The sequence below is a fragment of the Sipha flava genome, unplaced genomic scaffold, assembly GCF_003268045.1.
Source record: "Sipha flava isolate LNK unplaced genomic scaffold, YSA_version1 111_pilon_pilon, whole genome shotgun sequence".
Classification (NCBI taxonomy): Eukaryota; Metazoa; Arthropoda; class Insecta; order Hemiptera; family Aphididae; genus Sipha; species Sipha flava.
This window is the reverse complement of record NW_020271729.1, coordinates 2,007,880-2,032,767: the sequence shown is the minus strand read 5'-3', so window position 1 is coordinate 2,032,767 and position 24,888 is coordinate 2,007,880. Positions and strand designations below refer to the sequence as shown.

The window sequence follows — 24,888 nt, the reverse complement described above, 5'->3', positions numbered from 1 at the left end:
TACATTAACTATATAAAGTGAGAGTTAATTATACAGGTATATAATATAGTCAAATCGAATGTAATAAATTAAAATTATAATGTATGCACACGTATATATGTGATCATCATTGTAATAATAATATTATTATGAATAGGGTCTCGTTGTTCAAAAGAAAAATAGCGATAGTGAGGATAGACAGGATTTAAGTATATAAATAAATCGTTAATAAATTACGTAAAAAATTAAAAAAAAAAAAAAAATACGAATAAATAAATTATAATTAGTAGGTAGGTACTTAAAAAAAAAAAAATTATAATTATTATATAATAGTAATAATTGTATAAATGGATTGAAATAGGAAAAAAAATGTAAAAAAAAAAAAATGTAAAATTGCTGGAAATATGAAAATAGGGTTGGGCGATAAGTGACGACGAAATCGACTATATTAACGATAACGATAATACTACTAAGGTGCAGGGGTGGTTACGGCAGAAGAAGATATATACAAACGCTGATCGACCAGATGACGACGATCAGTAGCTCGACGGCTACGGAGACGGCCGCGTACGCTGTCACGTACGAGAACAAGTCGTCCGTCCAGACGCGGAGCTGCTGCCGTCCATCGGGTCGAGCGCGCGGCCGACGGGCACCATCAGCGGCTCCACGGGAGACGTGTGGCAGTACGACGATCACTTGGGTGGGCGGCGATGGTGTCGGCAGTGGCGTTGGCGGCGGTGTAGGTGCGACAGGTCGGGGCATGTCCATGGAGGGGCCTGGTAGTCAATAGCATTTCTTGGCGCACGCGCACTTCCGTATGATCTCGATGTCCTTGGTGTAACGCGTGCCGTCGTTGCATATCAGGCGTACCTTCCGCTTTTTGGTCTTCCGCGCCCGGCAACAGCTCGTCCCGCAGCCGCCCTCGCACTTGGCCATTTTCAGTGGCTTCCTCGACCGGCAGTTGTTCTCCGTGTAGTACTCGCGCACGGCCACTTTCTTGCACGTGGGACCTGGCGGCAGCAGCGGAAACACGAGTTAGCAAAAGAGAAGCAAGGGACTGACGGAGGGAGTGTGTGTATATTGGGGAGCGGGTCTCACCTTGAGTGCAGTACTTGCCCGACCAACCGGGCTGGCACTTGCACACGTAGTCTCTGATCCCTTTGGGCTCGCACTTGCTGCCCTTATGGCACTGGTTGTTCGCGCACGGGTTCTCGTCCTCTTCCTCGTCCTCATCCTCGTCGTCCTCGTCCTCTTCCATCACACCTTCTTGCGGTTCCATCTGTTCCTCGTCCACCATGGTCGAACTCTGCTCCGGTTCCCCAACGTCCGGCGACTTCACCCCTTCTTCTTCCACCATCTGCTCTTCGTCCTGGAGCAGCGAACACCCGGGCGTGACTTTTTGCTGACGTGCCGCGTTCATGAAGTCCACTAGCTTGTGGTTCACCCACAGCTCTTTCATGCACCCTATAAAAGACATATGGTTATACGCATGCGTATATTAATTTGGAAACCGTTTACTAACCGTTGAAACTGGTCAAGTTTCTCAAATGGAAGTGATTGAAGGCTTCGGCCCCAGGATCCGAGGGTATGCCGCCGATGTACAACGGTGATGTGAGCCTTAAGAAGTCTCTGGACCCTTCGTTGATGATCGACCTGGCCATGCCCCCGTCGACCCTCAGAGTGAAATTTTTTCGGATCGCCAAAAGTTCGACCATGTGTTGTTTGCCGTCGGCGACCATCTCGAAACTAGCAACACAATACACAGTACACGTCAATCATGAGTATGCGATGAAATAATGCGACTAATACGAGTGGAATAACTGACCTATACATCGTTGAAACGGGATAATTGCCCACGTCGTAACTGACCCTAATACGCCCGTTGAATAATTCAACGGCCAAGTGTTCCGAATGACCGTCGTACAGCAAAATTCCATTTTCTTGGGTCGTCGTAAACACAACGGTCACGTTGGCTTCGGGTTTGGTTCTCAGCGGTTCTAATTCAACGAACGACGTATTATGTACGAAACTCAAGCTGGTCAGATATTCACATCGTTTGCCTGCAAGTAAACAGTGAATGTTTCAGAAACGGTACAACGCGTTAAACAATGAACACCTGAGCGGACAAAAGTATACCTGAGTACCCTGGAGCACATTTACATAAGTAGTCGTTGGTGGAACCGTTTGGTTGATAACATATTCCGTTTTTGCATTCGTGATGTTGGCAGGGTGAAGTCTGCGGGTACATGAGCGCTACGCTTGGGGAAATGTCACAGAACTTTCCGGTGTATTCTCCGATACATTTGCACGAATAGTCGTTGATTCCGTCCACACACAGACCGCCGTTCTTAAAATAAAGAATCGAGAAGATATCGTTATTATTCTGCTGTAAAGGGGAACAGAAAAAAAAATTGCATTTTATTTTACCTGGCACATGTGATTCTGACAGTCATCATTGTTTATCGTGCAATTGTCACCTGAAAATCCTAGTGGACATTCACAAGTGTAATGCGTGGTGTGGTCAACGCATTTGGCTCCGTTATGACACGGATTGAAATCTTTGGAACAGAAATGGATTTTCGTCTGACAATAATCGCCTGCAATACATTTTAACATTTATTTTTCTGTTAACATTTTTTTGTATTAAAAATCAAAATAAACGATCTGTATACCCGTGTAACCGGGTAGGCAACGACATTCGTAAGCTTGTATCAAGTCCACACAAGTAGAGTTGTTTTCGCATTTGTTGGTTAAACAGTCGTCGATATTCGTTTCGCAACGATCTCCGGTAAAACCAGGTGCGCATTGGCAACTGTATAGAACACAAGGTTAGATTTTTTAGTTTTATTCACGTTCACCGACGAATGAGATTTACGCGTGCGTTTAATACCTGAATCTGCCTTCTTCGAGTAGTTTGCAAGTCCCCGAGTTTCTGCACGGATTACCGTAACACGCGTCAATCATGTTTTCGCAATGTTTACCGTGATAGCCGGGATTGCATCTACACTTGTACTGTCTTTCCGGCAAAGGTTCGCAGAACCCTTCGTTCGAACAAGGGTTGGTGTAACAAGTGTTGCACTTGGACAGGATTTCTTTGCTGATCGGCTCTGTTAAAGGCATACGGGATCATTGTGTTAGCGATCGTGTCTATGTTATCTTTATGTCTATGACCATATATTATTATAATATTATAACGTGATTTCACCGACCTTTGCAAACGAAACTAGAAACCGGCGTGGATAGTAGGAGTTTGTCTTTCATGGACATAGGTTCGGCGCATCTAGCTATACCCGACTCGATGAAATCTTTTTTAATCCATTCCGCCAACCACTGTAGACCGCAGTCACAGTACAACGGATTGGAACCGATACCTCTGCGGGTTTATAAAAACAATTATATATTTTTATTTACATTATACAAAAAACGTAGCGGTTGTAATAATTTTACGATGCACTTACAAATGGGTAATCGAATCTAGGCCCGAAAATGTACCGTCAGGAATCAATGAGATATTATTTCCATGCAATGAACTAAAAACATTTAAATTATTTAAATATTTATATAGCATATCACGATATTTATATTTATTCATTTAAGGTACTTACATGATTCTCAACGATTTCAGACCAGATAGCGAGTTCTTTTCAAGGCATTGTAATTTGTTGTATCCTAATAGTCTGAAAATGTAATTTTAAACGTTATACCAACTATATGATTGTATTAATTTTTATTTTTTTAAATTAATTTTTGTTTTGTGACTTACAAAGTGGAAAGCTTAGATAACTGTGAGAACGTGTTGTTTGACAAGACTGTTAACTGATTGTTACTTAAATCTCTAAAAAAAAAAAAAATGAAGTGTTATTAACAATACATACTAGAGTCACAGCAGTTATATTTTACTTACAGCCTGGTGAGCGATTTGAGATGATTCAGCCTATCTACTTTAATCGAAGTAATTTCATTTACGTCCAAATATCTGAAAATGATATACGGTACATTGTTAAAGCGTGCTGTAAAATTAACTAATAATTCTTACAGTTCAGATGTCTCGACAGGAACGTTTTTGGGTATCTCGGTTAGTTTCGCTCTCGTACACCGGACCACTGTTCCAATGCACGTGCATTTAGGAGGACAGTAGTTATCACCGAGACAACCCTGATCGTTGTCACCTGGTATTTATTAAAAAAAATTAAATTAAAAAAATATTCATTTATTGTTTTTTTTCTTCTTCATAATTTCGATATTCTAGAAGAAAGCATATTCGTATTATTAAATGGCCGTAGGCCTTATGGATTATAGAAAATTTGTGAAAACGATTTTTCGGTTAATTTGCTAAGCCTGACTTCAATAAATTACGGATATAACCAGTGTAATAGAGCAGCATACGCAACGTCCCTCAAAATGGTTATCCATCCACGTAGACATTCATTCGAAAATGAACGATTACCGTGATTTTTCGCCTCTAACCGTTCTACCGAATCTAATGCGTTTCACTATTCACTTGGTGAATACACATTTTATAATAATTACCGGAGCATTTGAATTCGTACGAAGGCAAATCGTGAATAGGAACGTCCATAACACGAGCGGGCCCGGCACATCGGGGACTTCCGGCTATTAGCCCGTGTTTTTTCAGCCATTCGGCAAACCAAGCAAGATGACAATTACAATTGAAAGGGTTCATTTGCAAGTTACTGAAAACACATGCACATAACGCGTTCGCGATGATTATAGAATGAACATACAAAATATATAAGGTCGATTAAAACTTAGTTAGCTTACAGGGTACGGAGGGCTGGTAGGTAATCGAAAGATCCCGGCATAACGCATGTAATCTCGTTGTTCAACAAAGTTCTGAAAACCGTAAACAAATACCGATTAGTATTTAATTGTGTTAATTACATTTTTTTGTTTCACACGAATTCGATTCCAACATACAAAATTTTTAGATTGTGAGGACCGATGAACATTTTGTTGTGCACTTGACGAATCTTGTTTTCCGATAAGTTTCTACAAAAATACAATAACATTCATATGAGTACGGCTTGAAATAGTAGAACCAAAAATACTGTTAATAACTTTATCCTTACAGTTCATATAGTTTGATGGCACCTTCGAAGGCGTTTGCTTCGATGCTACTGATTAGATTTCTTTTCATTTCCAGTTTCTGGAGATGAGGCAGACGGCCGAAGAGTCCATCGGATTTGATTTTTGCAATTTCGTTATCGTTCAAAATTCTTGGGAAAAATCAATAGATCAATGAAAATATAATACTATTATAGCGAATTAATATTATGTATTATTAAATTTACAGTTCGGTGGTGTAAATCGGTATGTCTTTGGGTATTTCAGTTAACAATCTTCCAGAACAATCGACCACGGTACCGTCGCAAGAACAGTTCGACGGGCACGGAACGTCCGAGAAACAGTCGCCGGATTTCGACTTCATATCGTCTAAGCCTGTTAACGAGATTATTATCATTATATTGAAATGTGCAAGATGAAAGAATATTATCAAAACATGTGTATCGTTCTTAAACATTTTTAATTCGAAATAATGTTGTAAATAGTATTGATAAGTATTAATAAGGCATATTAAACAATATTAATATGTTTAATATATTCATTTAGTAACACAGACGTTTTACAATAAGTATTCATTTCGTGACCTTTAAATTAAAATAAAAAAAGTATATATTTCACACAAAAAATTTATATAAAAATTATACATTCATTTTCAGAACAAACTTTTTAATACTCCTTTACTATACTTTAAATTAAATCTTGAGAATTAAAATCATATTTTTCTTTTAAATTGAGTAATTCAAGATAATGTACTTTTTATTAAAAAATTACCTTTATTAACATTTCAGTAAATTATAATAAAAATATTTAATACCTTCTCATTATTTCACTATTGTTCTACAAATATTGCATAATTTAAATATTAGACTCATAATTTATAAATTCTTTATAAAACGTAATTTATTGTCCTATACGCATATGTTTAACGTTTAAGCTGCCTATTTAATGCGATGTTGAAATATATTGTACGTTTAGCATGAACACGGTTAGTGTACATGGCACGTATACTTGAAGGTAGTATTTATGTATTTACAATACGTTCATTATTCTTGAACTGAAAATAATTGTATACTTATTTCTTTCTCTCTGGTTGAAGTTATAACACGTAAAAAAGTATTTGTGCTAAGTAATTTATATTTCAGTGTTAAATATACCTATATTTATGACGAATTTAAATTAAGATAGATTAAAATTATAATAATAATATTAATAAAATGAAAAAAATATGATATTAATTATCATTCCACATTACTATGTTTAAGAAAGATTTGTGATTGTAATTTCACGGTTTTCAAAAATAATAACTTACACTTGAATTTGTCATTGCTCAAGCCATCTATTCTTCGCTTTTGTAACTTTTTCGGCGATTCACACCGAGCAGCGGATGTTTCTATTGGATTTTTATGCAAATAGTCTGATAACCAACGCAAGTTACAGTCACAGCTAAATGGATTTCTACCCAAATGCCTGAAATAAATAATAAATAAACAAATCCCATACATTTTTATTTTTCACTTTATTTATTCGTGGGTATAATAATTCTTGTACACACACACACACACATATATATATATATATATATGGGTCCCCTTGAAGTATGATTGTTTTGATGGCTATTAAGACAAATAGCACAAAGTAAACAATGCACAAACAATGGCGATGGCTGGCTGTCCAGAAATAATAATGGAAGACACATCTGGTAGAATTCACGATGTTTTTATTTACAACTAAAGAAAAAGACATTTTTCAAGAAGTTTTCGTACGAAAAAGTTTTTCAATGCTAATAATAAACCACAAATATATTCATGACGAACGTCTTTCGTTATGCGCAGGAAACGTACCGACGAAGAAAAGCGGAAACAAATATCCGTTAAAAAAAATGATCGTGAATTGATATAATCGAGACCTAAAATCTCTTATATACACTCTCAAACGATGTCTGTTTAGTTCATTTTGAATAGTGTAGATTTTATTTTCTTGGTCACAAATATCTCGAAATAAATGGAAATACGGTCGGCCATTTTTGAATTAATTTCGTTTTAAATTGGTCGTTTATTTTGAGTTTTCTGGTGAGAAAATATATTTGACCGCATAAATTTGGATCAAGGCTGCAAATGTCAACTGTTAATTTTTTCCACGGAACGAAGAGAGATTAGCATAAGATTGTCGAAAAAAAAACAATTCCGAGGTATTTTGATTGTTACTTTTTACAATCTGAAGAGCGAGTCTTGGATGTATTCACAGACTGCACCTCGTTTTTCTCAATAACCTTAGAGTTTTAACATTAATTAATTTGATGAAAATCAAATTTATTCATGAAATATTTTTTAGAACGTACTTATGCAGAATGATGGTCTTAATAATTTCATGTACAAACAATATTATTTTGTGACGTTCAGAGCTCAAAGACATTTAAAAATGTTATTTTAAAGGAACAGTTAAATAAAATTTTGATACTACGAAATTCTACTAATTTAGTTGAAATTATTTAAAAATATCAATAGGTACTTCTTAACAACTAAAAAAATGTTTTCGAACAAGGTTACCGAAAAAAAATATTAAATCATCATCCTAAAAGATATAACGCTCCAGCTTTTTAAAAACAAACAAACCATACCTACCAAATATTGGTATATCGTACTATTCGTTTAATATCCCGAATTTTTAATGTCATTGGTTTGGTTAATATCATGGATCACAGAATAATAGTGCATTGGAATAATCAATTATGCACAAATCAAAAAAATAATTAACTGTATTTAAACATGGTACATTTTAACTTACAAAGTTCATAAGAGTACCAACATATTTTAAAAGAAATTACAGAAAAAAATGATATGTTGAATAGATGTTTTAATTTATAATAGGTTTGAATGTGCAGTTAGAAAGGGTTAAAGTTATAATAAATAACTCAAAAGTTATTAATATGCTTTTGTACTAACATAATTATTTATATATTGTTCTGGCAGTCGGAGCAGTATATTAGTATATAACAACTCACCGGCAGACTTTACATTGTGCATATATTCATAAGTAACTACGTCAGTAAGTAACTAGTTATTACCGAATATTTTGTACGAAGTATTAATCATATGAAACGGGTGTATGATGTGTAGTATAAGCCATTTGGTAACGGGAAAAAATTGTCAATTGAAAATGTGAGTGTATAGTGATTCCAACTTAAGACTTTCATTTATGTGGCAATTGTTACGTTCCAAAAATCATTCCGTTCAAATATAATATTAATGCCTAGATATCAACATACACACAGCAGTATCGCACCTGATCCGTAGACCCTATCGTGATGCGTAAGAGTAAAGGTTTATTATCCCGGAGTATGCGGTGGTGTATTTATAGGCAAAAGGTCGAATATAAATTATGCTAAGTAAACATAAACACGGTATACTACTCACAGTGTTTGGATGCTCCTCATGTAGTCAAACGTTCCATTGGCTAACGATTTGATGTTGTTATCGTACAGTGACCTGTAAAAATATTGTCGACGATTTCGGTTACGATTCGATTATAAATGCATACCGATATGGTTTGGCGTTGCGCGCGACGCGCTGCGAAAAAGCTTTTAATATCAAACAAGTGTCGGATGGATTAAAACGACGGCCATATTGAATATCGAATGATGAGACAAACTACGGAGAACGCGCCGGAAAACATTCATGAATATTCAACTTTGCCCTGGAAATCTGAAAGCGATTGTTTTCACAGGTAATCCGAACCCGTATACCCCACTCGCGCACGCATCCGTGTGTATCTTTACATTTCAATTTTATTCAATCTGCGCCGTACCTGACTTGGTTTTTTCTTTTTCATTATACGCGTTTACACGTATATAAAAGAAAGTCGAAGGGAAAAAATTAATAAAAAAAAAAAAAAACCCGTCAAGTTTTTACTCACAGTAAATTGACGCTGTGCAAATCTCTGAAAGCGTCTCTTCGAATACACGATATTTCGTTGGCGTTCAGAAGTCTAGAGAAAAATAATAATAACAACATGAAAGTTATATTATATAGTTTTCAGATTTTATTGTTTTCGCTATTTATTTTTTTATTTTTACACTTACAATAGTTGCAATGAAGTCAGACCGTGGAACACGCCACCGGGCAAGTCTTTGATTTTGTTGCCGTAGAGCATTCTTTAAAAAAAAAATTATATATAAATTCAATTTTTGTCACTTATTGGGTATTCGGTTTGATAAAATTATTTTCTTCCTCGTTCATACAAATTTTACGACGAAAAATTCGATTTCAGAATAATAAAAATAATATACTGTGGTTCACAGAATATCGGCCCGTATATAATGTAATAGAGGTTAGATACACCGTATAGAATATAAAAATATAAAGGTTTTATATATGAAAAGTTATAGCTCGCAAGAAAGTTGTAAAGTATACATTTTTATTTTTTTATTTTTTATCGATTTCGGTTAATATTTTTAACACAACTTCAATACTAACCTATAATATATTTTTCATACACGTGTACCTATATGTATACAATCATATGATATTGCTGTTATAGTGTCACGTATTTGGAATCGAGTTTAAAACATTAACTTTCAATAATAAATACAGACATATTCGCACCTGATCATAAGTTCTATCTAAGTATGTTTCGCAGATACTAGATAGCTTGAATAAATATTTATTATCTTTTTAGAACATAACCTACTAGCATAAGACGTCCTGAAGACCTCATTGTCGTTTCGTTAACGAAAACTAAATTATAACGAAATCTGCGATAAATTATACGCCGCGAGTATCTACAGTTATATATAATCCAACTATTAATTTACATATAATATAGATGAGATAAACGTTTACATTTTTGTTTTTTAGCCAACGAGCAAATAAATAAGTCTGGAGATAAAAGCCTAAGGCAAAATTACACATTGCCTGTTATTGTCATTGATAATGGCTTTTAGCGTATTTACGACCACCTACTAAACAAGTGCACCGACCCTTTGGCGTATAAAAAAAAGCTCACGGCGGATTTGGAAACCATTCAAAATGTTTTTTTGAAAACCCCATTTGCACCGGTAGAAATAAATGTAGACGCATATCGATACAAAACAAAGGTAATAAAACGGTGAACATTAATTTTTTTTCCAGAAAAATTGTGAACGATTTTTTCGCGACCGGTAGATTATTACGTGATATATGTGAAAACAAAACCAGTTATTTTCCCACGTGTATGTGTAATATGATGTTTTATATACGCTACATTTCCTGTGCGGGTATTTGATTGGTGACTAATGCGCAACTAGAAAAAAAATCTTCAACATCACTACGTTAAGATATTTTCTAGGGAGCTGAGTCGTAAAAATTATTTTATGATCCACGAACGAAAAAAAAAAAAGGTTTCGGATAGTTAATCATATGCGTGCGTATTAGTATAAATATACTTACAGAGATGTTAATGACTTGAGCCCTTGAAAGGCGTCTACTGATATTTTTGTTATCTGGTTTTTGCTGAGGTCGCTGTAACATGCAAGTATGTAAATATTTAAATACAGTAAAAAAAAGTAATCACCATGTATATAGTATATTATGAAAAAATTAACTAAATAAATATAAATGATTTTTGATGAAAATTAAGTGAATAATGATTACAAATGGTTATGTTTAGTATAATTCTGTATAATTGGTATAAAAGGAACGCAACCTATATTTTGAAAAACAATAATTTAGTTAAATAAAATGCGCAGTTATGTGGAGACCAATTGAAAATTTATTGAATAAATTAGCCAATGATATCTTTAAATATCTTTACATATCTTTGTGTGTTAAAATAAAAAAAAAACACATTTCATCAATGATCGCATTTAAATTCATATTAACCGGTTGTTACTTAAGTGTCAGTAAATTTAAATATTAAAATACATACAGTAAGTTTTGCACGCTGCATTCGATGGTTATCGGATTATATATTATATATTTTACACGTCATTTATCTCGTCACAATCATTACTTAAGTGGCTAAATTAATCAAAATATTTATTCATCGGTTTGTATATGTTAATAATAAAAATAATAAATCAAAAACGATTATGAACTACCGTGCAGTATTTCCACAGGATACGTTTTCAAAATCGTTGACCTGTGTTTACAGTCTTATACTAGTTGGTATATTATGAGTACACTTACATTCTCCGCAGACGTTTGTATTTAACGAATGCTTTGGGTAGGATTTCGGTTATTTGATTTTGCTCCAGTCTCCTGCGAAAAAGTGACAAATACGGTTAACAATAAATCATCATATAAGTAAGGTCGGAGGGGTGTGAGGGGAATTGTCGTTCTTACAGTTCTACGATGTCCTCCGGCAGTTTTGTCGGCACCTTGGTCAACGACTTCTCCCTGCAATTCACGATACCCCCCTCCTCGCACGAACACGGGTGCGGGCACGAGGACTTTTGGTCTTCGATGCCAGGACCACATTCCACCGTTTCTCCGTCGAAATCACCGTCTGCGAATTAAGATAATCGTAAATTACGTTGTATTAGCCAGAGTGTCACAATAGCCTTATAAGTCTAATGAGACCCTGTAGACTAGATACTATAATTGTCCGGTACAATAGTTAATCAACCGACCGCGTAAACATATATATGTGAGTTTGACTGCATTGCTTTATATGGCGCGGTGCATAATAAAACTTTAATCATTACGCGCGTGGTCCTAATAATGTGCTGCAGTGGATAATATAATGAATCTGATAAATTATTTATTAATTTTTTTTGGATTTAAAAATTAAAGTATAAAAAGTACCAAGTTTTTATTTGAATAATAGTCCAATCGTAACGTGAACGAAAAAATAAATAACAGTTATATTGTTAACAAATTTAACTATGATTTAATATTTATATAGAAAAAATTAATAACTGGTCTATTTTTATTATTTTATTTATTAGAACAGTGCAAATATCAGAGCATTGATTAATTTTAATCATGAAACAAAATATACTAATACGTAAAATTTTCAATCGATTAATCTTTGTTATATCAGAAATTCATATTCAAAAACAAATTAGTGAATTATTAGTTTTATTTTTAAATCATCGTTAGATATTAAGTATATATTTTAAAAGTGATTTTTAACTAATCATAACTTAATTTTTACTGAATTAAAAAATTCGCGATCAAACCACATCTTGTTGAACCGAGGCAGGTAAAATATCCAGTTTTGAAATATCGACGGAAATTACGCAAAATAAGTAATATGCAGAAAACAAATGTTCAAATGGAAAAGCGTTTTAAAATATTTATTTTGCCTGTTTTTGTAGAAATGAAGTACTAAAAATGTATCAACCATATAATGATTCTTTTTTTCTTTTTCTTTTTTAATATTTTTTACTAACTACTTAGCTTGAAAATTTCATTATATACTTTATTGACAAAAAAAAAAAAAACTTAAAAAATAAAGTAATAATAAATATAGTTAGAAACAATGAAATACGTTGAAAAAGCCCAATTATTATGATTTTTATACCATATAAAAATGTATAACACGATATTCTTTCTAAAATATTCTCAGAGTTATCTAATCCATCTCGGGTTTAAGTTTACATTACACAACCGACGACTCATCCCTTTTATAGTTATGTCGCAAGGAACATACTTTGAAGAGATTATAATTCAAACTATACACAAACCAATTTTTAGGGCCCTAAATATTAGTTGGCGTGTGAAATAATGTACGGCTGTTTAATAAATATCGTTCCGTCGTGTAAAATAAACAGTGTACGGAACGTATTGGAATCATTAAATTAAACATAGTATCTCATAATTACCGCATTGCATGTGGTATTTGTGCATATCGGCTAATGACAAACCAGCCATGTTTGCCGGCCCGTGACAGTGGGTCGACGATCCGAGTCTAGGAATCCTAGGTAACCACTGCTGGTATAGCCATTCGAGCTTGCAATCGCAGTGGAATCGGTTTTCGGACAGACGGACATTTCGCAGACGGTAAAGGTCGGAAAATAGTCCCGAGGGCAATGTAGTCAAATTGTTGTTGTTCAGAGTTCTGCGGGGGAAATAATAAACATGTACACAATGTGTATTTAATAACGATTGTAGGTGTGTTATATTTCTCTTCGTAATTTTGAATCAATTGTTTCAATACTTACAGTATTTCCAGGTCTTTGAGTCCTTTGATGGCTTGTTCGTCAATGCACAGGAGACGGTTGCTGTCCATTAGCCTGCGAACAAACAAACGGTGGTATCAATATTTGAACGTTTTTTTTTTTTTTTTTTTGACTCATTGTCAACTGTGAAAAATAAAAACCATTATTCGCAACTTTATATTGAAATTGAACAGTGCGAACGAGATATAGAGGGGATGAGTAGGAAATAACGAAGCATAGTGTATCAAAAAGTTTTTCCTTTCACTAAAGGTGGTTGTGGCGGTAGGGGAGGCTATTTACATTTTTTTCCATAGAAATTTTCACTGTGATCGATTAAAAAATATGAAAGAAATACCCTCCCTCCTATGACAAAAACAATTTTTGCATACAAAAGAATTAAGTTGACGATTGAAGTTTTTATTTTTTAAAAGGGGAAAAACTAACTCATAAATTGAAATTAAATCCCTTGCATAAAGCTAATACGTTTCAATACCTGTTGGGGTTCAATTTTTTTTCTTCAAATACTTACAAAGTTCTTAAGGCTTGAGCGCCTTTCAACATGCTCTTCCCGACGAACAGCAACCGATTACGGCTTAGATCACTGCAATAATAGAAATATGAACATGTAAATTAAGTTAGTAATAGATGTATCTCAAATACACGTAAAAATATCGAATTTTTTAATGAATTATACACTTTTTTTCAGTGTCACACATTGGCGGCGCCAGGAACGGGCCATGGCCCTACCTGAAAATAATTGACTCTACTGGTGGCTCTACCATTGACCTTACCTTAGACATAATAATATAATCATTTTTCATAAATAGAAAATATTAAATAATAGTATTTATCTTTTGTTGAAATCTCATTTTTGGTAACCCTACCTTATAATTGTTGGCCTCCCTTTGGTCCTACCTAGCAAAAAATCCCGGCGCCGTCACTGGTGTCACACATAGTCGGGGAAGAAAACGTATGTTTACTTAATAAAAGTTTTAAGTAATATATTACGGCATTCGTTTGTACCTTATAATGGATTCTGATGTTAATTTCAAATAGAATAAAAGAGCTGTGTAAAATTGACTATCATGTTTTTTTATTTTTATTCACAGTGAATTGTATTTTTACTTGTACTTTGGGTTCGAGAGAGGAAAAAAGGCAAAAAGTCTCCATTTTCCCGTTAAATTGATTAGGTTTTTCGTTCGTTCCATTAGTTGTCGCCGAAGGGCATCTCCGGGGACTGTTCCTGCTCTGCTCTACTCTCGAGGTTTACCGGTAATTAACTTTACATCACTAAAGTCTCAGGATTTTCGAAGTGCCGGGTATTTTTTTTTCTCGTTTCACAGGAGTAATGAAACGAACATTATTTAAACCTGGATGAAAGCGATTCCGGAGGGTGTACAATTATGAAAAATGAAAACCCATTTAATACATAACTGCACAATGAGTAGTGGCAAACAACACATAACAAAAAATATACAAATAAATTTGTTTTATTAATTAAATTTAATATTTATGATTTTACGTTGCTGCAATTGTTCTGAATATCTTTACATCAAAACTGTTACGCAAGACTAAAATATAACTAAATAATTGAATTTCAACAACACTCGCGAATATGATTTATTCCGGTCGAAATATTAATACCACAAAGAGATAATTTAAATGTAAATCTGTACTCCCAGCAACTATGCGCATATAACATACCTATATTAAAACCACCGATGTCGACCCTGACCAAAAACAGTAAATTGGCGTGTCAACTATATTTTGTAAAAACGTCACGTATATGACATTCAAATTGGACGCGATAATCTTGTACACGGTATACCCCACGACTGCGCACAGGTGACGTGTTATGACGGTAAAATTCCTCAGACAACATTTTAAGACGTAAATGTGTGTATTCTTTTCAACCGAAAAAAAACTATTGACGAATATAGAGCTTGAAATTCGATATACCATCAAAATAACAAAACAGTAATTTTCTGCTTCTAAAACGTAATTTACTTTCGTTTATTGCGCACGACTGTGTTGTCAAGTCACGTATATACTACCAAAGTGACTACATATATATATATACACATGTGTATGTGTACGTATATGTGTAATAAGTGCTTCTAAAGGTCTCGAAAACTATTGTGCGTCAAAAAGAGAAAGAAATGTTCTAAAAATCGTATAGTCACAGCAAAACGTCAAAAGATCAGTGCGAAACAGGAATTTTTAATTGCTTTGCGTACCCAAATAAAATGTAAAAAGGCTATATTGGGATAGCGCGTTCGCACCTCGACTGCGGTTCTTCATCGGCGGTAACCGGGTTATTAATCGTATTTTTAATTACACCCATACACGTGCACATACGTATAAAACATAACGCGTACCGCAGAAATACGATTGCGGACAGCTAATATACATTACAAAGGGAAGAGGGGGAAGCTATAATTTAAAAATCTTCTGCACACGGAATATGTCACGTTGACCCGCCACACCGCCTTTAGATATTTTGTGAAGAGAGAGGAAAATATTACATAAATAGATATATATATATATATATTAATATTGCTGTATCTGGTCTTTACAAGTTTTTTTATTATTATAAAAAGAAAAATAATCTCCGTTTCCGGTTCTCTTGGGACGCCTAGCTATGTGCACCACGATGTATACAGAGATGTAATCTATATGATAATACACGGGATTCCAGTGTACAGTAATATATATATATATATATATATATACATATATAATGTAAAATCGACATCGGTATATTATGAAACTTTCAGTCGCCGTCGTCGTCACCAATGCAGTAGCAGCAGCCTCCCGTCGTCCCTGTTGCGTTTGTAATCTCCATTTCACGACGACCCTCCCCGAGAGCAGCAGCACGTCGTCCGGGACCCTTCTATTGTCGGCGACGGTGGCAGAAGCAATGATGACTGATCGAAGTAGGTGATTCATGCACCTTAATATTAATCGAAGAATATTATGTAAGGGAGAGAGAATGCGGCCGGCGACGGTGACAGCTTTGCGGGCAATAATAATCATTTTCGGTGAATGAAAAAAAAAAAAGGGGGACGACGACGGCCAACAATCGAGTCGTCGTCGTTTTCTTTTCGTGAAAACGAAGGGGACGAAAACGACGCGTGAGTGTGTTTGATGAAGAAACGATATTACTATACACTGGCGATTGTGTGCGCGCGCGTGAAGTGTGTGCGACCGCAAACAATATACGATGAGATTGTGAGCATACTTTTATTATTATTATTATTTTTATTGCGTGAATCACCACAGCAAACTACCGGCGGCAACGGACAGTTCTTTACACAGTAATCGATGTATACATTCGACATGTAAAGTGTACGTAAGACGACAATGTTATCGTTATGATATATATATTGTAATCATTGTATTTAATAATTTTTGTTTGATTTCTATTATTCGTATAATTACACGTTTTTGCCGGCTGAACTATTGGGAAACATTGTGACGAACCGAAAACACATTTTTTATAGCAGATAGGCGATACAGGCATATGTGCCATCGATCGTTGTCGAGAATCATATGATAATTATTAGAACGCGATCATAACTGCGTACATAATAATAAGATTGAAATGATAAAATTTTGGTTAGGAGTCAAGTCTTTGTCGTACAAATATTTTCGTGACATCGATTATAATAATAACGGAATACTCGATTAGTTCAGTTTAGAAAACTGATATTTGTAGCTTTCGATTTAGTGGTGTACCTTAACACCGTTCTCGCAAAGTATCAAAATGTGTTCGTACACAACGGAATTCACGGTTTGTAGTCAATCACACGCTAATCAGTTATTATACTTTTAATCGGTACTCTGCGAAATGTGATTTCGCTGCTGGACTAGTGAATGTGTAGTATTATACAACACGTGTACGCAACAAACGTTTGGTTCTTCCGAGACAATACGAACGCGATAGCGGGTGGTGAGAAAACAGTTTTGTATTTTAAAATGTGTATACGCATATAACCCAATACGAATTGTTGCTGCAGTTAAACGGAATATTATCGTATTCCGCGTCGTTTATTAACTGCTGCAGTCTGCTGCGAACAATCGAACGCACGTGTGTATATTATATATGTATGTGTACACGAGTACCTGATGCGCGTAATGTGTACGAGAGTCGGCTGGCTTGATTCGAACGCGGCCGTTTATCGCAGTACCGGTTGAGGTTGAAATCTTCGGTACATCGGGACAGCGACGTATTTAGACTTATTTCTAGGGGGGGGGGCGACTCAAATTTTTTCCATAAATTCAGGCTCAAAATTTATAAGTAAAATTGTTGGTAATATCCAAATCAGGTGAACCCTTAATTTTTGGGGGTTTTTTTTAATCTTATGCCCAGATCCACTTAGAATCGACTTTTGTGTAGTTCTTGACACCTGTCTGTGTTTTGAAAGTTACGCTTGTGTTTTATTTGATTTTTTACTAAGTATGGCCCTGAAAAAAACCCAATTCAGTATTCACAGTCACGCGTAATTTGATTTCGTTATAAAATGATGCACATCGAAAAAATTTAAAACGTGTATCTCGCATACACTCGATTCCTTAAATATGGATTCGCCCCCTTCCCTTCCTATAGTACGTTCTTGGCGCCGGAACGGGTACGTACGTCCTGCGTAAAACGACCGGTAATCGCGCGCACCGTTCGAGCTCTTAGCGTGCGTCTTCGTTAGATCAAACGGAGCGCTTGATTTATTACGCGAACGGCTATGGCGCATTAGCGCATTTCGATTGGACGGTCGTGTGCAACGTCTCAGGAACGTGTAGCGATGATTATCAATCGAACACGGCGAACTCGTTGGTTCGATCCAACGACAATAATGATTACACGCGGTGCACGTAAACATATACACGTGCACAGTGTCGGCGAAAATAGGTTCTTATTGCGTTTCGTTATTAACGCGTCGGAGGACGAGAGTGGAAAGCTACCGCCGACTGTTCCATTGATCAGTGTATACGCGTAAATGGAAATCGCGTTCGGAAATCCATCACGCTGCGAGTGCGCGGCAACAGTCGTTTACCAATTGTAATACACGCGACGATCTTCTGTATGTGTACAACGCGGTACGAGCGAGTGCATACCGCTCGAGCACGAAGAATTTTCCACTTTTACTCCGTCCGCACGGTAAGTGTAAACCCTTTCAACGAAATCGAAAATCCGTTCTCGGCCGAAATCCCGGACGTCCGAGTTTAGCGCGCGCGGGCAAATCCTCTTAACAACCGCACTCGTACGGTGACGGCAGGCGTGTTCTAGTACGGGGGTTGGGGAGGAAAACCATTGGGGCATTTGTAATAAATATTTTATGCAGAAGCTCAGCGGATTTGAATTCGTCTTCCGAGCGTACCTGTGCACGTACCGGCGATATTATTATTATAAAAATTATACGCCGCCGAGTGCCGGTCTATAGTATACTTATGGATGTACGTAGCGAATAGCGCGCGGAGGTATATTGTTATTCGTTATTGTTATTCCGATAAAAGCGTCTGAATAAAAAATCGTCCCAAACGGCCAGGGTTATTGTGCGCGTGTGCATATACACACAAGTACATATATTACGTTCTGTACGAACGTGTTCCGATTTATTTATGTATATATGCGACAGCGCTTTTACACACGTGTTTATACATTATACATACATACGCGGTGTAAGATAATATGATTGGAAATACGTATGCGTTGCTCTCCCTTGTTTATCTAAGTCTCTTACACACACACACACACACACACACACACACACCCTTGTGACGTATATAACACTGGAAATTTGCCGGAAAGGCTAACGTATGACTATTATATATATAAATATGTACTACTACTATGTGTATTAAGTATAGTATATAAATACCTATATGAATGATTATGAGGAAATCTCGTATGTCGTGTATAAATAGTAAGAAAAAAAAGGGTAAAAATATTTCCACTCTTCTATTTCATACACTCTCCACCTGCGTTTATCCTTAGGCTTAAATATTCACTATTATAGTTATAACACGAACACACGTACACAATGCTTGCGTAAAAACGTACCCGCGGACGCGACTGGTTCCGCGCGATTATTATGTTGTCAGTTCGTTTGGATACGATAATAACAATGGTGTCTGTCTGTTCGACGAGTACCACCACTGCAGTGCACCGCCACTCGAGATGAAGGGCTGTCCCGCTCGCGTATATTACGCGGCAAAGTAGTTTTTCATAATAATTTCGTCCTGGCCCGCTTGCACGGAGCTCCTGTACACACTGTACCCTCATCCTCGTGTGCTTGCCTTATTAGTATCTATTGTTATTGTTTATTATTTATTTTTCAAACGATTTTTTATCTTTCTCTCTCTTCAAAACACCACCAACATCACGCATATATTTCTCCACGCCGACCGATTTGTAGCAGCACCAAATAAACGCGGGGCTTTTGGTGGCGAACACAGTGTCATCCGTGCGCAACACGTGATTTACTCATTGTGTGACGTTAATGGATCTACATAAGAATTAATGCACGTGAAACCGCTCCAAGGGTCACGCTCGTGATACCCTTTCCAAAGTCGTCGTGTAACGTATTTAACTACATAATTTTTCATGCACGTGTATGCGGGTAAGGGGGTTGGAGCTTGACGTCTAAAGAACCGCGGTTGTGCGGTACAATAGTGGTTTTTAATGAAAGCAATTTTCACGCTTAGGGATGTCATCGTGTTGGTTATAGTATTGTATTGTAACAACGCGGTTTTATCACTTAAACCAAATACGAGTTTCTAACCATTATGTGTACGAGATAAAATTGTAATAAAATAATTACTGTGCAATAAGAATAATAATAAAAAAAAAAAAAAAAAACGGCCACGTTCAACGTTCGAAAACGGTTTTACAGTTTTATAAAAAACAGTTTTTTTTTTTATCAGGAAATACAACATTATTATATGTTAGAGAACTAGAGCTCGACTTGAGGGGGGACGTAAGGGGATGGAGTATCCTAACTAATTTTCAGAAATTTTAGCGTCCTCCTACTATTGTTTCGTTAAGTATAACCTTTAACAAGTTTTGGGGATGGTTTTTTTTTTTTTTTTTTTAGTAAACAGAGTCCCCCTTCTTTAATTTTGCCAAGTTGAGCACTGTAGAGACCTATAAGGATTTTTATGATAATCTTTATAACAATTACGAATTTATAAAATATTATTTAAATGTAATAACTTTGCATCCATCACTACAGGATACTACTTTTAAACTCGCTAATATTCAAGTATTTATTTATTTATTTTTAGTAAGCATATTGTATTTTATTTGTATTAAGATTGTAAAAGCTATTAGGTACAATTAAAAAAAAAATTCAAATCTAATCCATGTAACTGAGTCTTAAAATAAAAGGTTAGAATAATTTTGAATACTTATTAAAACGTACCTAAGGTATTTTAAATTTACATAAAAGATAATATAAAATGTTATGCAGTGTTTATTTCGATTATTAGTAAAGTAACATTATAAGTATGTTAAATTTCTTGTAGCCAATGGCTCTGATGGTGAGGCAGTCATTATCAATAAAAAAAAAGTAACACATTTTATCAATGAAAACAAATGATTAAATTGACTAAAAATATTCATTTTTGACGATGAAAATATTTTGATTTGAATATTTTGGAGTTCTGAGAACTAATTGATTATCTTTAATAATAAACCGATATAATCCTTAAACTATACAAATATACATTATATTACTTGCAGATTATTTAATGATAAATAATGGAAAAAGCTAAACGCATACAAGCTTTGAGGGAGATAAAAGAGTTGTGTGAATCATTATGACGGAAGCTTTTAATTTAAAAATAATAATAAATGATTGAATTCTAAAAACGAAATAAAATTAATGATGATAACGATACCAAATACGTAATATTTATCAATACGAGTGCTCATATAAAAATAGTTGAGAAGTAAAAATTAAATGATGGAATTATTAGTTTTGTATAACAACTTCATCTTTGAAGTCTATAATCATCAAAATAAAATTCAATAAGGATAAAGTGACTGATAATAGTGATGGTGAACTTCTAAAAATGCACTATGATCCAAATTTAAATTATTTATGTAGCTACGTTACTAACTATAATGATTTTGAACAATAAAAATTAGTAGATAATTCCTGATAAAATGAATACTATACGTAGATGTTCGATGTTCTGAAGAATTAAAATTACGTATTTTTAATTTTCAAGATTAGAATATTTATTCTCAATTAAAACAATACATTCCTAGTCTATCACTTAGATTCTAAAATTTCGTTTATTTTCTAATTATAATTTCTAATTATGAATTTATATCCTAATCAGAAAACCAAATTATTAATTTATACTTATTTATAGTTGGTTATAGTTTTAGTTTGTTCTGTAATTTTTATTAGCTACATTTTTTCATAGAAAATACAGTTTTTACACGTAAGTATTCATAATTGAACAGATATGTGTCAAACAGAAAATTATTCATTCGAAAATAATCGAATTTTTATATATTTTGGAATACTGCACGTGGTGCACGTGTCCACGTCCGTCAGCATGATGATTCAACAAAATCAATTGCAATCGGTGTGTACTGTGCACGTTCGAGAAGTTTTTGCACTTCATGTTCAAAATGTAATTCGGGTAATTTTTTTCCCATGCTTTTTTCCCTAACATAATGATAGATTTCCCAAAACGACACTTAAAATTTTTTCGCCTTACGCATTTCGCCCCTGCTCCCAAAACCGTATGCGTAACACAACACGTACGTAAAAGTGACGTCACCCGGAGACGCTCCCCTGCAGCAGTAGCAAGCAATAATTGTAAAGCCAGACTATAAATTAAACCCGGGTGATCCGTGTAATCATAGTCGCCAACGCGCTACGACCGTCGCCCTCGCGTCCTTATACGCATCATGTCGCGCGGGGGCGGCGTGTTGCAACAGCCGTGTCGATGCATACCGTCGGTATCCGCGTTTTGTTTTTAGGGGTGAGGAGATATTTTTTTATCGTCCACCCCCGCACCAAGGCCGATCGGTTGGAAGGGTTTACCACTGAGTCACCATTATACTCGCATGCCTACACCGTGTATCGCATCCGTGTGTGCGTGCGCGTATGTTTATTTAAAGAACCCAGAAGAACAATGCACCGCTGCCGTTTGCACCCTCTCGACCGCGGCCGATCCCCTGGATTCGTAACAATGTCGCAGAACTGCGATATTAAACGCAAGCGAAATTCTCCCTCCTTCCCGCGGGCGTCTTTGGCTACGTGAACAATAATACTGCGACGCACACACACACGGTTGACCCATTGTCAGCGCAAACGGATCGTCGCAACAATGTTAATTTTTGTTTCATAATTGATCATCAACAGAATGCGCCTGCGTTGCCATTGGTAACCGACGACACGGGCCGCTACGACCGCTGCACCCCCGCTAACAGGTATATATGGGTTATTAATATTAAAAATAATAATTTAAAAGAAAGATATTTCAAATTCCTTTCCGCATTGTGTGCGAGCATTGTAAGAGTACAATTTAATTTTGCGCTCCGTTTTAATATAAAATGAATTTTCCAAATTATTGTGAAACGCGCGGAACAAAAGTTTTCAAAATATTTGTAAAACGTGCGAAACCTTTGCAGATTAATTATAAATAAGAAATAAATGATGTTTAAGTGTTTTCGCTTAAATACTTGGACGCATGCTTTCATAAAAATAAAAATTGTATTTCGACGTATTCTATTATAACTACAATGAAGAATATTTAAAATAACTATCATCAAATGTCGTAGAACATTATTTTTGGTTTTCGAGGCTTCAAAACATAATCAATACGATAAATCAATACGATCAATATGAAGATACGTGTTATTGGACAGTGACGATTTAGAGAAGATTGCATAGTATAACAAAAGTATTAAGGTGTTTGAACTATAGTTGATAACTACGAAACTATAGTTGATAACTAGAAATAATTGATTTGATTAAACCGACAACGAAACACAGATGTATTTTTCTCTCGATAAGCTGGACTAGTTTGCTCTGTATTTCTGATAAAATGGCTTTTTTAATACAGTTATAACTGTTTTGCAGTAAAATCAAAAATCGCACACTGTTATTCCGCAAATAATAAATATATCCCTATACATAATAATTATTCTTATTATGTACTACATTTTAAAATGGTTTTCGTATTGAGGGGATCTTAAGGACATAAAACTACATAATGAGGAGTTATCACAACTACGATTATTTATTGTTAATGGAATTGGAAAATTAAGAAGTCCTCTCTTAACGATACTGCGACCAAACAGTTAAAATAGACTGAAATGTACCGGGTCAGATAAAATATTATTTCTCCGTTTCTTTCGGATGAACAATATGATTTAGATTGATGGAATGCGAATAGTGCGTTATTCATTCACCAGACAAACCGTATACTATATTTGACAGTTCGACGATGTGCCCACACAGCAGTAGTGCAATGTACACGCAAATAAAAGGTATACGTGTATAAAAAAAAAGAAAGAAAGAGAATGAGCAATCATAAGAAAAAAAAATACATGTGTAAAAAATGTGCTCTACGCCCACAAACGTGTGTGTATTTGTGTGTGTATCCCGTTACGTCCATCACTTGTCGCACACCGGGTCCCCGGAACATTATTGCGAACGGAGGAGGGTGTGAAAAGAAATATAATAATTTAAGGCGAGTAGGGTAACGGCTCTCCTTACTCTCTCTCCCTTCTATTTCGCGTGTGCGCAGCGATTCAACGTCTAGATTTTGTCGGCCGATATAAAACACGTGTAGGTACACTATAAATATATAACGCGTAGGAAAAAACTAAAACGCGCGTCGCAACAGCACAAAAGGAATATTACTCGTCCGCGTTGGGATTCCATTATGCAGGCGCCAACGGTCGTCCATCGTGCACGCACACGCACACATACACTTACTACCCTCCTAATGGGCTACCACAGCCACCGACGCCTTCGCTGCGGTTACGTCTTTTCGACGATGACATGTTTAGGGCGCATAAGACGAAGACGAAGAAAAATACTGAACAGAGATAAATAAAATAATGTGGGTGGTTTTTTTTTTTTTTTTACAACAATTTATACTAATTGTCAACGCGTTAATAAAAATGCGTGTGTGCGTGTGTGGTATTTTTCGGGTCACGACAAAGACGATGTATCGTACGAACCGACGAGATATTTAACGTCGTAAGACAATGGTGTGCGTAAGGACGCGACGCTAATGGAGTTGTTGTCCTAGGTCACGGGTCGACGGACCGGAGCGGAAAACGCGGTCGCGCGATGGAACATTGCCACAGGAAGACACAACCCGACCACACACGTATAATATTATTGTACACCAATGCCTATTTCCGTAAACGACGTCCTGCGAGCAACATAAACGCGTGTTCGAACACAATCCTGCGCCCCTCAGATTCAACTTCTTCCGCGCGCACCTTTATTTCACCGCATGTGATACGCACACAAATCACCCGGACACCTACGACTTACAAGACCGACTACGTTGAAAAGCGACCACTACGTTGTACACACGGTATGAACGATGTGTTGATAATAAATGTTTTTGATATTTTTCGAATCCCCCGACTGGTTCAAACCCGTAACTGCACGGCCAACCGACCGCGGTCGACGAGGTATATTCGTTTC

At 35.8% G+C, this 24,888-nt stretch overlaps 1 protein-coding gene across 1 annotated transcript in view; it reads right to left on the bottom strand.

Moving 5' to 3' along the window:
* Window positions 1–309: 309 nt before the first annotated feature.
* Window positions 310–24,888, bottom strand: part of LOC112688598 (protein slit) — a 133,297-nt gene continuing 108,718 nt past the window's right edge. Inside the window, exons 5-33 of the mRNA XM_025561877.1 lie at window positions 13,731–13,802; window positions 13,205–13,276; window positions 12,866–13,101; window positions 11,382–11,544; window positions 11,226–11,297; window positions 10,488–10,559; window positions 9,143–9,214; window positions 8,977–9,048; window positions 8,478–8,549; window positions 6,374–6,531; window positions 5,292–5,439; window positions 5,070–5,216; window positions 4,918–4,989; window positions 4,762–4,833; window positions 4,510–4,673; window positions 4,016–4,148; window positions 3,884–3,955; window positions 3,743–3,814; window positions 3,585–3,656; window positions 3,438–3,509; window positions 3,189–3,352; window positions 2,870–3,086; window positions 2,652–2,791; window positions 2,407–2,576; window positions 2,116–2,326; window positions 1,805–2,039; window positions 1,502–1,725; window positions 1,078–1,443; window positions 310–989 (exon numbers count right to left, since the gene is read on the bottom strand). Of these exons, the coding sequence (XP_025417662.1) occupies window positions 763–989; window positions 1,078–1,443; window positions 1,502–1,725; window positions 1,805–2,039; window positions 2,116–2,326; window positions 2,407–2,576; window positions 2,652–2,791; window positions 2,870–3,086; window positions 3,189–3,352; window positions 3,438–3,509; window positions 3,585–3,656; window positions 3,743–3,814; window positions 3,884–3,955; window positions 4,016–4,148; window positions 4,510–4,673; window positions 4,762–4,833; window positions 4,918–4,989; window positions 5,070–5,216; window positions 5,292–5,439; window positions 6,374–6,531; window positions 8,478–8,549; window positions 8,977–9,048; window positions 9,143–9,214; window positions 10,488–10,559; window positions 11,226–11,297; window positions 11,382–11,544; window positions 12,866–13,101; window positions 13,205–13,276; window positions 13,731–13,802 (4,039 nt within the window). The 3' untranslated portion in view covers window positions 310–762. The remainder of the gene's footprint in view (window positions 990–1,077; window positions 1,444–1,501; window positions 1,726–1,804; window positions 2,040–2,115; window positions 2,327–2,406; window positions 2,577–2,651; window positions 2,792–2,869; window positions 3,087–3,188; window positions 3,353–3,437; window positions 3,510–3,584; window positions 3,657–3,742; window positions 3,815–3,883; window positions 3,956–4,015; window positions 4,149–4,509; window positions 4,674–4,761; window positions 4,834–4,917; window positions 4,990–5,069; window positions 5,217–5,291; window positions 5,440–6,373; window positions 6,532–8,477; window positions 8,550–8,976; window positions 9,049–9,142; window positions 9,215–10,487; window positions 10,560–11,225; window positions 11,298–11,381; window positions 11,545–12,865; window positions 13,102–13,204; window positions 13,277–13,730; window positions 13,803–24,888) is intronic.